This window comes from Temnothorax nylanderi, unplaced genomic scaffold, assembly GCF_030848795.1.
Source record: "Temnothorax nylanderi isolate EJ_2023f unplaced genomic scaffold, tnyl_v1.0 TNYL_tig0940_pilon, whole genome shotgun sequence".
In the NCBI taxonomy this organism is placed as follows: Eukaryota; Metazoa; Arthropoda; class Insecta; order Hymenoptera; family Formicidae; genus Temnothorax; species Temnothorax nylanderi.
Genome location: NW_027250002.1, coordinates 3,729 through 18,863, shown reverse-complemented (window position 1 = coordinate 18,863; position 15,135 = coordinate 3,729). Strand labels below are relative to the sequence as shown.

The following is a 15,135-nucleotide window of genomic DNA, read 5'->3' as shown; positions in this document are numbered from 1 at the left end:
TAACTAGAGCACAAAAGTTTGACAAACTTCTTAAATTCTTCGTCTTCTACTATTGAAAATGGCTGATACTCCTTACACACCGTTCTTAATAATTGAATGTCAATTAATCTGCTTTTATTTAACGGTACGGGTTTAATAACATCAACATATCTACTTATTGAATGTTGATTGACTAAGTTTGGAGTGTTTGGACGTGAGCAAGTAGCAGGGCTAATCGGGGGTGAAAATTCAGACCCGTGTAATCTTGATTGTGAAGGTCCCTGAATGGGACTATTACGATCAGATAACTCTAATTGAGAAATAGTCCGTACCTCAGAATTACCGATTTCAAGTGGATCATCAGGATCATCTCCAGATCCAATTGAAACTGAGGGAGATCGCGATCGACTGTCTGCTGAAGGTGAATCTTCCCGCAAAAGTGGCACAGTTGGATGTTTATTTTTTAAATGCCTTTTGAGGTTCTCAGTGGATGATCCTCCAGGCATTGATATATCCTGATTGCAATACCGACATCGTCCTTTCTTATCTTTCTTATCCTTGGTAAAATGATACCAAATGTTGCTCGTACCTCGGGGCCAAGACATCTAAAAATATTAATTACTAAATAATAAAAAACGTCATCGATCAATACATATTATAATTATCATAAAATTGACTGTTTACATTTAAAAGTTTATTCTAAGACCGGTATTCATAATTATATTTAAGACCGTCTTAAGTTCAATCTTAAGATGTCATGAACCAATCACAGAGCCATATTAGCATCTTAAGACGTTACGGTCTTGAAGACTATGAATACCGGCCTAAATATTAAAACAATATACATAAATGTAATGGTGCACATTATAATAATCTTAACCTAAAATTGTCAGTAAAATTAAGTATATGTACTTACTTAGAGAGATTTTATTTGGATTAAAATAAATTGTATTATTTTAATTTTGCCCAAACAAGACTAACAAGGTGAGAGGGGAGTCCCCTTAGCTGGCGATAGGATAATAGCTGTAATCCGTATAGCTGGCTCTTGAAGACAGCTAAAATGCACGCACCAAGAAGCCTAAATATTAAAACAATATATATAAATGTAATGGTGCACATTATAATAATTCTAACCTAAAATGGTCAGTGAAATTAATTAATTTGTTTTAATATTTAGGCTTCTAGGTGCGTGCATTTAGCTGTCTCCAAGAGCCAGCTACGGATTACGGCTATTATCCTATCGCCAGCTAAGGGAACTCCCCTCTCACCTTGTTATTCTTGTTTGGACAAAATTAAAATAATACAAATTATTTTAATCTAAATAAAATCTCTCTAAGTACATATACTTACATTATAAGTATGTGTACTTATTTCTTATTTTCAGTCAGTATAGTCCGGATTTGATATATTATCTGAATACTAAGCAATAATCCAACGTGAACACAAAAAATCTTGCTGTCACTAATGGCAGGTAATATGGCGATAAATAGTCAAATATCTCTGTGCAATACTGCCGTACTGTTATACTGCCGTATTTACATAAGCACTCGTCATAAAAGCCACAAACTTGCGTTATCTCTCGTGATTCGTGATTTCCTCTCACCAACGTGATTCTATCAGGATAACGGACCTAGACGTGACAAGACACAAAATATAAAATTATACTGTAGTGTTGTGCCGTACCTTGGATCGCAGGGTCGGCACGGAGTTCTTTTGGATCCGCCGGGAGGAAGGAGAATAACTCAGCCAGTTTCTTGGTCGAACGATGTTTAATAAAGTTATTATTTGAATGATACAGATATCTTCTTATTTCGCTGCCCTGACTTGCGGGCGTTCACAATATATTAGGTTACGTTCGGTCGTGCGCGATATAGCCTTTTGTTCTAGACTGCCCGCCGCTTCTTGGAAGGGCGGGCTTTTATCTCCTCGCGCATTAGCTTCCGCGATGCTGACTTAGCTGTCAGCGCTTTTGCTTCCGGGTGAGCGACCAGTGATGCCGCTGTGCAGACCGACCAGCATGCTACAGCGTGTGGAGGGGATGCGCCGGCAAGGCTGCGCAAGGGATAGCCACGCACACTAATGCCACGCTCCTCTGTCCGTGTACGCAGTGATGGCAGTTTTGAAGCCCAGCACCACGGTGCTGTTGGAGTGGGGGAGCACCACTACCAGCCCGCACCGTGTCCGTGTGCGCTCCGCGCTCGGCTCTGCTTCGGGTCTTTAGAGACGAGCAGACGTATTATGTTCCTTCTCCTTTCCTCCTATTCAGCCACGAAAGCGACACGCGACGCGCTTCGCGTTCTGTTACGCGTTGAATATGCCTTTTCTAGATATCAATCAAGTAATCAGAATAAAGATTTTTGGTTACTGGATTAATCAATTCTGATTACTTGATTAATCAATTGCTCGATTAATCAATAATGTGCGTGAGCGGAAGGAGGATCGAATCAGAGGCACGGGATCGGGGCTTATTTCAAGTTCGTCTATTTACAGTATATTTACACAGTTATTTACAGCTTAAGGATCCGCGAAACGCGGTCGAGATTCCTCGAAAGGCGACGCTTATTCCGCGAGCCACGGTTATTGCCGCGCGAACTGTGCAGAGAGACACGGACCGAGTCGTCGTCGAGACTTCGCGCATACGTATCGCTTTCTCGCAAAAACGCTTCGTCGCCTCTCAGGACGTATCTGCTCGGGGAGCCCCGGCGCGCACGGAGGTACGAGCTCCTCATCCCCACGCGCCAGGCATCCCCGATAATGGGCCGAACAATTAGCCCAGCCAATCGGTCGCCGACCCACTGACACGTCGAATTTCGAAATCGGTAACCGATCAGCTGCTTTCGCCACGGTCACGTGCTCCGTCCCTAATGTTTACGTCGCGCGCTGAGACAAAAGGGACGGAGCAAATACGCGTGGAAAAACAAGCGATCGTCTCTCGGCTTCTCGAGAACTTCTGGAATAACGACGGTCTTCCCCGATACAATGTTAGGCTTTAAATTCTCCTCGCGATTATTCACGGGGGACTACGGTTCGTTCGCGAACATTCCGCCCGCCTCGTATGGTGCAACCTACGATTTATTTTCGCCGACGTGTATGCGCTTTGAGAGCCGCGTATTCGCAGAACCGGAGAACTATTATTTGCTAAACTATTATTAATTGGCTAATTTGCTCGCGACGCGTTTCCCTTTCGCGACCGTCTCGCTCGAGTATTTAGCCGATACCCGTACGCGGGGGATATATGCTGCTTTAATTTTGCGGTTATGACATATACTGCGATCACGATAAGGAGACGACGATTTCGCGATTATTCCTCGCTTCCCGGTGCGTCGCAGTCCGGGAGGAGGACGAGCTTGCTCACGGGCCGCGTGAGCGTCGACGCCGCCGTTCGAACTTTGACGACGCGAACCTGGCCGTCGTCTCCCGGGAGTAGCTCCTCGATCCGAGCGAGGGGCCACTTGGTCGGGGGGGTCGTCTCGCTTCTCACGAGGCACAAGCGGCCCGCTCGCGCTTCCATGTCGGTCTTGAGCCATTTCGGACGATGAGATAGCGTCTGTAGGTACTCTCGGGACCACCGCGCCCAGAAATGGTCCCGCATCTGCTGGACCTGTTGCCAGCGGGACAAACGAGCCGTTTTCTCCTCCGTCAGCGACGGCTCGGGTACGGCGCTGATGGCCGAGCCTATGAGGAAGTGACCGGGAGTGAGCGGGCTGAGATCCTCAAGGTCGTCTGTCAAGGCCTGCAGAGGACGTGAATTTAGGCACGCCTCTATCTGAGATAGTAACGTGGCCATCTCCTCGTAGGTGAGCTTTGCCTCGCCAATCACTCGCCGCAAGTGATGCTTGGTCGACTTGACGGCCGCCTCCCAAATACCGCCAAAGTTAGGCGCAACGGGGGGATTGAATCGCCACGAGATCCTCTCCTCGGCGACGCGCTCGGCGATGCGTCGGCCCTCCTGGCCGCCTGCAGAGAATAGATCGCGCAATTGTGCGTCGGCACCGACGAAATTTGTGCCGCAGTCGCTGTACAACGTTTGGCACAAGCCTCGGCGGGAAACGAATCGGCGCAGCGCCGCCAGGAAGGCGTCGGCGGTGTAGTCCGTAGCCACGTCGAGGTGTACCGCTCTGGAACACAGACACACAAATACGACAATAAATGCTTTAGAGGCCCGTTGGCCTCGTCCCTTGGAGGTCCTCAGCCACACTGGTCCGGCGTAGTCGACTCCCGTGTTGAGGAACGGCCGAGCGGGGGTTACCCTTGGGCCAGGGAGGCTTCCCATGAGAGGCTGCGGAGAGGCCGCCCGCCATCGCACGCACGTCACGCAACGCCGAATGCACCCCTTCACCAATGTACGACCGCGAGGGACCCAATACTCCTGTCGAAGGGCCCCGAGGGTCATCTGCACTCCTCCGTGTAATGTCCGCCGGTGGCACGCCTCCACGATAAGCCTCGTTAAGTGCGACGGTCCCGGCAGGATCACGGGGTGCCTAGCGTCGTAGGCGAGCCTGGCGTTCTTGAGACGACCGCCGACGCGGAGCAGGCCTCGCTCGTCCAGGAAGGGGCTCAGTGGGGCCAAGGAACTGCGCGCCGGCAGCGGATTGTTTTCTCTGAGCGCTGTCGTTTCTCCCTTGAAATTCCAGGATTGAACTAAGCCGATCCAACTCACAATGGCGTCGCTGAGCTCCTTGCGTGTCAGTACGGGGCCAGCGGAGGCATCGGGCTGTTCCTCGTGGGCGGTCCGCCTCGCCCGCAGGCGCAGCAGCCAACGACGGCACCAAGCTGTCGTGCGCGCCAAGCTCGTCAGGGACGAGTGTCTCGTCAGCATCTCGGGCTCTTCTGTCGCGGCCGCCGCTGCATGTATGTGAGAGCGCCGTTCGGGGAGGTCGACTGGTATGTCGTCTTCCAAGGGGGCCGTCCACGGACCGGTCTTAGATCGGAGCCAAGCCGGGCCCTGCCACCAGAGCGGGTGCTCTACGAGTTCCCTTGGTAAGAGACCCCGGGAGGCGCAATCGGCGGGGTTTTCACGCCCGGGAACGTGATGCCAACAGGCGTCAGGGAGAGTGAGCTGGATCTCACTCACTCTGTTTGCCACGTATGTTTTCCAGGAGGCCGGATGGCCTCGAATCCAGCCCAACACCACGGTCGCGTCAGTCCACAGATGGATCGGCTCCTCTTTGAACTCGAGTACCCGCTGAGCATGATCGGCGAGTCGGACGAGTAAGGCGGCCGCGCTTAGCTCCAGTCGTGCCAGACAGACCTGCTTCAATGGAGCGACCTTGGTTTTCGCCGCCACGAGGGTCACGACCACTTCGCCGTTCGAGCTTTCGGTCCGCAGGTAGACCACCGCTGCGTACGCCTGTTCCGAGGCGTCGGCGAATCCGTGAAGTTCGCGTCTGACGCCTTCTTGGTCGCTCTTCAGCCATCGGGGGACTCGGATCGTTTCCAGCAGGGGGAGCTCGGCCTGGAATTCGAGCCATCGTCGGACGTCGGTGTCGGGGAGCGGCGTGTCCCAATCCAACCCCAGCAACCAGGTGGACTGAAACAAGATCTTAGCTAATACGGTAGTAGGGGCGAGCCACCCCAGCGGATCGAATAGCCGAGCGGCTAAAGATAAGACCGATCGCTTCGTAATAGCCTCCAGTGGGATCAGTTGCGTCGAGTAGGCGAACTGATCTTCGTGCGGATGCCAGCGCAGCCCGAGGGTCAGGTGGCTCTCTCCCGGCAGCCACCACCGGGGCTCGCGTTGCAGGCGATCCTCAGGAGGGACCTCGTCGAGTATCGAAGCCTCGTTCGCTGACCACTTCTTGAGCGGGAAGCCGCCCGCCATGCAGATTCGGTCCAGCTGACGACGGATCTCCTTGGCCCTAGCAATCGTGTCCGCGCCAGACAATACGTCGTCCATGTATGTCTCCAGTAGAAGGGCGATAGCTCCTAGCGGGAACTCAACTCCTTCGTCCTTGGCCAGTTGATAGAGCGTGCGAATCGCCAGGAACGCGGAACAAGCAAGCCCGTATGTGAGCGTGATTAAAAGGAACTCCAGCAACGCATCGCCAGGGCTCTCCCGCCAGACTATGCGCTGCAGATCCCTGTCCTCAGGGTGGACTTCGATCTGACGGTACATTTTTTCAATGTCCGCCGCGAAAACAAACCGGTGGCGTCGCCACCGGAGTAAGATCTCTGCCAAGGCCGGCAGTAAGTTCGGCCCGGTTTGCAGATACTTATTTAGCGTCGCTCCCGTCGGCAACGCCGACGAGCCGTTGAAGACGACTCGCAATTTCGTCGTCGCGCTGGTCTCTTTCATCACTCCGTGGTGAGGCAGATAGCAGACGGACATTTTCGTCGGATCGGCCGGAGGATCGACCGGTGTCATATGTCCGAGCTCGACGTATTGCCGCATGAAGTCGGTATACAGCGCATGGAAGGGAGCATCCCGCGCGAACTTCGCTTCCATGGCCTTCATCACGCGAACGGCCGCGCGGCGCGTACCACTAAGGTTCGGCATCGGCTCGATCACGGGGAGTCTCACGACGTAGCGCCCGTCGGGCTTACGCGAGTGCGTGCGCGCGAAATGCTCCTCACACTCCTGATCGGCTTTCGAGAGCGGTACGGTAGCCGACGGGACCTCCTCCTGCTCACAGAATCGCCTCACTAGTTGCGACAGGTCGTCCTCGACACGGCACTGATAGGACTGCGCGACGTGGCTCGAAGCACCTCCACCAATAGCGCCGGACAGAATCCAGCCGAGAGCCGTGTTTTGCGCGACGGGCTCGCGGCTACCCCCCTTGCGAAGTCCATCCCTCAGTATCTCCGCGTAAACATCAGCACCGAGAAGGATATCCACCGAGTCGGACGCGCTGAATTCGGGATCCGCCAGCTCCAGACCCCGAAGATGAGTCCACGCGCCAACGCCGGCCTCGACACCGCCGGCGTATATCGTGAGCCGGGGGAGCACGAGCGCGGAGATCGACATCGCGGGACCGTCGCGGCGCCGAACCGGCCGGCTACGCGAACGCGGGCGGTGGCGAGGAGCACCGAGCCCGGCTTTACTGCAAGCCTTTCAACCGCGTGAACCGTCCTCGCGACTTCGACCTCGCGGCACGCATCGTGAACGGAAGTATGGTGGCGTGCGCCACACGCCGCACACCCCTTCTTCGACGCGCACTCACTGACCTTGTGAGAACCGAGGCAGTTCAGGCACAGGTTCTTGTCGTCGACGAGCTGCTTCCGTTCCTGGGCCGTTTTCCTTCTGTAGTCCTCGCAGAACATGAGGATATGGTCCTTTTGGCAGCAGTGGCAACGGCCTCGCTTGGCGTCGGGCTTTCCCTCCTGCTTTCGCGCGAGGTGGCTTCGCGCGGATTTGGCAGCTCCGTTCGCGGCCTTGCCGGCGGTTCCGTCGACTTTAGAGGGCTGCATCGACTCGAGCGTATGCAGCTGTCGATCAAGGAATTGCTCGAGAATCGCGTACGTCGGAGGCTCGGTCGTGTCGCCGATCGACGTCTCCCACTCGCGGCGCGAACGCGGATACAGGAGCTCGACCGTCAGATAAACGAAGAGGTCCTCGCTGCGGTTTATAGGCCGACCGATACTCGCCAACGAACTGACCGTTGCCTTGACGCCGTGGAAAACCTTGCGAAGTTCGACTGCCGATTCACTCTTCATTTTCGTTAGCGCAAGGAAGTTAGACAGATACGCGCGGGTGAGAAGTCGCTTGTTCTCATAATACGCGTTTAACACGCCCCACGCACTGTCATAATTCTCGGCCGTCGTCGCGATATTCCGGACTAACAATTCAGCCTCACCTTTTAGGGAAGTTTTGAGGTAGTGCAGCTTCTCCACCGGCGTCGTGGTAGCGTCCCGGCCGATGATGGAGCGGAAGAGGTCGCGGAACGACGGCCAGTCCTCGTATTTGCCCGAGAATTCCGGCAGCTGAATTCGCGGCAACGTGGTGCGAGGAGTCATCGCCGCCGTCTCCGAAGTATCGAGCTTAGCTGCGGCCTCCTCCCTCGCCTTGTGCGACCGAATGACATCCAGGAACATTCCCTTCTGCGTCACGAAAGCCTCCTCCACCAATGCCGGGAGGTCCTGCCTTTTATAGTCAGTGGCGGCGAGAGCCTCTGGAGGCATTAGGAGCAGCTTGCTGTGTTGCTCCTCGAATTTGCTCCAGTTCGATTCCAGGGCTTGGAGGCGCGCGTCCACCAGTCCCATTGTAAATCTTGCGCCTCCCGCTTTCTTCAAGTTATCGTAGGCGCGCGCGATGCGGCCGTGCAGTTCGTTCTGCGAACGGATAATTCCCTCCATCTCGGAATCGCTCATCTTCGTCTCCCAGGCGGTCACTCGTAGCACGAGAAGCTCACCCTTGACCACTCACTCGCGGCGCGGATATCGGTCGCGAAATCCGGCTCGAAGGACCAATAAATGTGCGTGAGCGGAAGGAGGATCGAATCAGAGGCACGGGATCGGGGCTTATTTCAAGTTCGTCTATTTACAGTATATTTACACAGTTATTTACAGCTTAAGGATCCGCGAAACGCGGTCGAGATTCCTCGAAAGGCGACGCTTATTCCGCGAGCCACGGTTATTGCCGCGCGAACTGTGCAGAGAGACACGGACCGAGTCGTCGTCGAGACTTCGCGCATACGTATCGCTTTCTCGCAAAAACGCTTCGTCGCCTCTCAGGACGTATCTGCTCGGGGAGCCCCGGCGCGCACGGAGGTACGAGCTTCTCATCCCCACGCGCCAGGCATCCCCGATAATGGGCCGAACAATTAGCCCAGCCAATCGGTCGCCGACCCACTGACACGTCGAATTTCGAAATCGGTAACCGATCAGCTGCTTTCGCCACGGTCACGTGCTCCGTCCCTAATGTTTACGTCGCGCGCTGAGACAAAAGGGACGGAGCAAGTACGCGTGGAAAAACAAGCGATCGTCTCTCGGCTTCTCGAGAACTTCTGGAATAACGACGGTCTTCCCCGATACAATGTTAGGCTTTAAATTCTCCTCGCGATTATTCACGGGGGACTACGGTTCGTTCGCGAACAAATAAACTAACTGCATATAAACAAATTATATGTCTCCCCGTCGACCGTTATCTACGACTTTGATGATTATAAACTAAGTAAAAGAATTTGTTGCTCGGGTCTTTTTGTTATTTAAATATTCTACGGACCGTGCCCTACCAGAATATGCAACGTATGATTTTGTTGCTCGACTCTAACTGCAAATAAACAAATTATTTATCTCCGCGCGACCGTTATCTACGACTTCGATGGCTAAAAACTAAGTAAAAGAATTTGTTGCTCGGGTCTTTTTGTTATTTAAATATTCTATGGACCGTGCCCTGTATGAATATGCAACTTGCGATTTTGTTGCTCGCCTCTAACTCTAAATAATAAAATTATGATAACCGATTAGTTAATTATTAATTGAGGAAAGCTATTTTTTGATTACTCGATTAATCAAGTAATCTGAATAATAATTTGTTTATTACTCGATTAATCAAGTAATCGGAATAAGAATTTTTTGATTACTCGATCAATCAAGTAATCAGAATAAAAATTTTTGGTTACTGGATTATTCAATTCTGATTACTTGAATAATCAATTGCTCGATTAATCAATAAACAGTGTAAAATATTCATCAACATTAAAACGAAACGATTAAATAAGATTAAATTAATAAAAATTAAAAGAGGAGCTTTATTAGACATAAAGATAACATTAAGTTAACCATTTTCATTGTTACAAGTGGTCTTCCACACTACCTATGAGGTGCCACTAATAGTGCGTTAGGTTTTTAACGTGGACCTTCGCCTGTAGCCCTATTATACCACATTTTTTTATGTATGTACATATACAGATATAATTTTTGTATTTCCTACATCTATTTTTCATAGATGTGATGTCCAACACAGAGTTCGACAATTTTTTAACACATATATTATTATTTATAGATGTGATGTCCAACACACAGTGTCCGACAATTTTCATATTGATGTCCAACACATAGAGTGGCCGACAATTTTTATATTGATGTCCAACACATAGAGTGTCCGACAATTTTATATTGATGTCCAACACATAGAGTGTCCGACAATTTTTATATTGATGTCCAACACATAGAGTGTCCGACAATTTTTTATTTTAATGTCCAACACACAGAGTGTCCGACAATGTTTTAACACATCTATTATTATTAATAGATATGATGTCCAACACATAGTGTCCGACAATTTTTATATTGATGTCCAACACATAGAGTGTCCGACAATTTTTATATTCATGTCCAACACATAGAGTGTCCGACAATGTTTTAACACATCTATTATTATTCATAGATGTGATGTCCAACACATAGTGTCCGACAATGTTTTAACACATCTATTATTATTCATAGATGTAATGTCCAACACAGTGTCCGACAACTTTTTAATACATTTTTAAATGTACAAACATGATAAATACATTTTGATACATCATCATGTTTGTAATAAGAATAATACTGCCTATAAAACATTTTATTTTAAAAATTACTGTTACATATTGGATGTAGAAGGAGTAGCAGTTTCATCAATATCTGCAGCATATATTCTTAAATGACTTTTTTGCTTTTTGGGACATGCAGAATATAACATTTTTGTTGTCATTAGAGATAAATGTTTTTCAGTAATTTGCATGGTTAAAGCAGTTTCTTTTCTAGCTTTTAATGCTGACTTTATCACACAAGAAGCATTGACATTTATATACGAAAGTTTATTTCGTTTTTTTGTTTTTATATCGGGTAAAAAGGAGAAGATTCTTTCTGAGTCGGCATTTGAATTTGGTAACGATCTAATAGCATTTAAAAGGGATTTCAAATTGGAATATTGATGACGTTGGAAAATTTGTTTCCACATATCATCAAAATCTAATATTACAAGATTATCTTTTTCGACTTCTGTAAAATCTTGATGTAAAGCTAACCATTCTTTTTTTAATTCGTTGTCGTCAAATCCGCTGATGGTTTGAGCGATAAAAGAAACATCATTAAATGAAGTTTCTCTATTATTATCGCGTAAAGCTGTACCTGATTCAAAAACTTTTAATTTTGACAAAAATTTATCATTTACTGGTAATCTTTTGCAAATTTCTTGAGCAGCAGTAACGTAAAATTGCAAACAATTCTCTCGAACATTTGCAACTACATCTACGTGCTCTTGTATACTCAATTCATTGAGAAATTTTTCAGTTTCAGTTCCTAAATGTATTTCGTTTAACGATTTTTGATTTTTCTTATTTGAAAAATCAAAATTATTATTTAAATTTCGTAAAAATTCTGGTTTTATGAAATGTTTACTAATTATAGTTAAAAATTCAAGCGATTTTGGTTGTAATAATTGAATTCTTGTTTCCAAAGCTTGGAAAAATGCATTAAAATTATTAAAAAAATTTAAAATATATTTTAAAAATAATAAATATGCCTTTACATCAGGATTTTGCATTATGGATAATAAATGTTCTCCAGTCTGTGTTTTTTCATTCGTTACTATTTCTCTCAAAAATAATTCAATAGTGTTCCAAGATTCAAGAAGTCTTTGAATACACGAATGGCGAGAAAGCCATCGTGTTTCGGCCAATTTTAGAATTTTGCGGTTTGTTTGAGAAAAACATTCGGTAAATTCTTGAAAAATAGCAAATCGCTTAGGGCTACTGTTAATATAATTTGCTATTTTTTTTACAAATTCCTCGCAATAGTTTGGAATCTTAGCACATGCAGCATGTGCAATTAATGCAGCGGAATGGCACGGACATGAAAGTATGAATACATTTTTATTCATTTCCCGAAGCTTTGTGCTAAATGATGACTTTTTGCCTGTCATGACGGATGCATTGTCGCATGACAAAGCAATAATATTTAAAAATGGAATTTTTAATTTCCACATTTCATTTTTAAAAGCTTTAAATAATTTATCCGCGCTACTATCTTTTGCATCAATGTCAATCAATTTGACTAATTGCGAGCGAATATCTAATGTTTCAGGATTAACAAACCGCACGAGAAACGTCATCCATTTCTGATTAGCAATGTCTGACGTTTCATCAATAAAAATAGTAAACTTACTATTTTGAATTATTTTTGCTAAACGATCTGTTTCGACTGGAGCCAACACGTTCGAAATAATTTTTTGACATTTAGCCCGACTCATAGTTATACTTCGCAATATTTCAGAACTTTCTCCTATTAGTTGAAAGAACGCGAGAATGTCTGTTACGTTTTTATACGGAATATTTTTTTCTACTATAAGCGCAGTGTATCGAATTTCTGCTACTTTCTTTCGTTCATCAAATGATAGAAGAGATTCATCGGCTACAAACTTTTGGTCCGATTCCTCTCTTTCTATATTTTTTTGTGTAGCAATTGTTATATGTGCAGCGGATTTTGCGTGACGATCAATATTTGACAAATTAGCTGTTATTAATTTTTCACAAAATGAGCAAAAACACATTTTTTCATCATCTGATGATTCGCGTAACCATGGTTGAAACTGCTCAATATCTAACCATTGTTTTCGAAATTTTCTTGGGTTAGACATATTTTTTTCTACATTTACATTGTCACTTATTTCATCAGATGTACTTCTTACATTATTCTTGTGACACGCAGAATCCGCATGTCTTGAAATGCGCGTGTTGCAAGAAAAATCTTTATTACATATTGTACAATGAAAAAAATTATCATTAGACGGAACTTTCCGTATCCAAGACTTATATTGATCATCATCAAGCCAAGCTTCTACGAAGCTTCGCTTACACTTTTTTGTTAATGGCTCGCACATTTCAATTATATTTATTTTCTTGAAATATTAAAATATATATATATTTCAAGACCAAAAGATAATAAAATATATAGATATAAGAAACTCACAGTCTGCTTCAGCTTAACTTCCCTTAACTTTATTCACAGTAAGGCAAGGAAAGTGTTCTTAGCTGACGAAAATTATATACACCTTCGTCTACAGATCGGCTCACTGAGTGATTCGACTTCGAGGATATAATAGCTGAGAATCCGCGATCGTCTCTTGTTTTTCAAATGTTTTGAGTGAGAAAGACGAGAAGGACGCGCGATACAGATATGTATCGCGCGTCCTTTCTGTCCTTCTCACTCAAAACATTTGAAAAACACGAGACGATACATATATATATATATATATACGCGGTCGGTTGTGTTTCCATCTTATTGAGTTTATGTTCGACCACGAAAGCGGACGCGGACGCTATGCAGAGCACTTCGTCTCGTAAGTAATACATCAAATTATTTTCATTTCTTTATTAAGAAAGTTTAAAGAAGTTAAGGAGTCAAAACCGTTTGTCCGTGCTAACAAATACGTTTCAAAGATATAAATAAATTTATATAAACGTTTTTAGCCTCTTTCAGTGTAAATAATATCGCAAATTCTACTCTAAAGTCATCATAATCACATTTATTTAAAACATTCTAGACTTGTTAAGAGTATATCTTACATTATATTAAGAAAATATTCTTTGCTGAAGAAAATTGTTACTTAAACAAAATAAAATAAGTGATTGCTTTTCACGTCTGTAGAATAATATTTTTATGTGACATCCGTGTAAAAATGTTCCGTAAAAGAGTAGATTTGATAAATTTAAAACTTTTGCTTTCTCATAGAGGAAGCTTTGTTTTCATAAAAAAAATTTTTTTCAGGTATCTTTGGCAAAGTGTTTAGAATATGTTTTAAAACGTCGAAAAATCACTTCTATTTAAAATGTCCGCGCGTGTGTGTGTGTGTGTGTGTGTGTGTGTGTGTGTGTGTGTGTGTGTGTGTGTGTGTGTGTGTGTATATGTATGTATGTAACGCTTCTGTCGTCCGTTAATGCTCTAACTTCCGTAATTTTTTAGATATCGGAGTGCATTTTTTTTAATCGATAGAGTATCATATAAGGAAGGTTGGGATTGAATTTGGCAATGATCGGTAAAGCGGTTCTTTGTTAATAAAATTTTGACTTTTTGTAGAAATGTTCGTTTATGCTCTAACTTCCGCAAATTTGGAGATATCGATTTATTTCTAATTTTATTATATTTTTCAGTCTTTCCTACCCCTATATCATATATAATTTTTTAAGATTTGGTTGATTAGACCCAGCTTTATACGCGATCAAAGGTCCTTTTTTTCTGAATGTGTTCAGAATGTTATAAACGTCGAAAATTTGTAATTTTAAAAAATGTCTGTACGTATGTATGTGTGTGTGTGTGTGTGTGTGTGCCAAATTTACCGAAATTTCTATAACTCCAGAACTAATCAACTAAATCTTAACGAATTATATATGAAATAGGGGTAGAAAAAACTGAAGAATATAATAAAATTAATAAAAATTGCTAATAATCAAGTTCTTTTTTTAAATTTAAAATTGGCAATTTATGCAACGTTTATATACTTTTTTATTTATAACTTTTGAAGCATATTTATTATTGTAGACAACCGACTTTGACTCTTTAGTCTCTTTAAATCTTAACTAATATTTATCATTAGAGTTTTATTGTTATCCAATTTTTCGTATTTTTTTTTGTTATTTCAATAAAAACTCCTAAGGGAAACGTGCAACGGTCCTACAAGAAATCCAGCGGAAGCTGGATTTCTTGTGTAAGCAGCAACAGCAACAGCAACAGCAACAGCAACAGCAGCAGCCCCAAGAGCTGCTGCAACAACAACAACAACAGCCGCTGCCCCAGCAGCAGCAGCAGCAGCAGCAGCAGCAGCAGCAGCAGCAGCAGCTGGAGCAGCAACAACAGCCGCTACCCCAGCAGCAGCAGCAGCAACAACCGTTGCTAAATCGAAGTACATTATTGAATTAATTATGTATATTAATAAATATGCATATTAATGAAATTAATTATATATATATTTTTTTAAGGAATGAAAAAAAGGGGAGCGGGCCAAAGTCGAGCCCACTGGTACCGCCAGTGGAGCAGCCAAGGCGGCGGTCAGTGCGGCCAAGGCGACGGTCAGGGCGGCCGAGGCGGCGGTCGGGGCAGCCGAAGCGGTTGGGGCGGCCGAAGCGGTCGGGGCGGCCGAAGCGGTCGGGGCGGCCGAAGCGGTTGGGGTGACCGGGCCCCGAAATATGGAAATTTAAATTTATATTTTTAAATAAAAAAAATGTAAAAAATATT

At 45.4% G+C, this 15,135-nt stretch overlaps 2 protein-coding genes across 2 annotated transcripts; both read right to left on the bottom strand.

The window, feature by feature from the left end:
* Window positions 1-3,280: 3,280 nt before the first annotated feature.
* Window positions 3,281-6,943, bottom strand: LOC139786031 (uncharacterized). Its single transcript, XM_071725193.1, has one exon. The coding sequence runs from the start codon at window positions 6,941-6,943 to the stop codon at window positions 3,281-3,283; it is 3,663 nt and encodes a 1,220-aa protein (XP_071581294.1).
* Window positions 6,944-7,016: 73 nt separating this feature from the next.
* Window positions 7,017-8,286, bottom strand: LOC139786030 (uncharacterized). Its single transcript, XM_071725192.1, has 2 exons — window positions 7,144-8,286; window positions 7,017-7,055 (listed from the first exon to the last, which is right to left on the bottom strand). Exons 1-2 carry the CDS (start codon window positions 8,284-8,286, stop codon window positions 7,017-7,019), a joined length of 1,182 nt encoding a protein of 393 aa, XP_071581293.1.
* Between the last annotated feature and the right edge of the window lie 6,849 nt (window positions 8,287-15,135).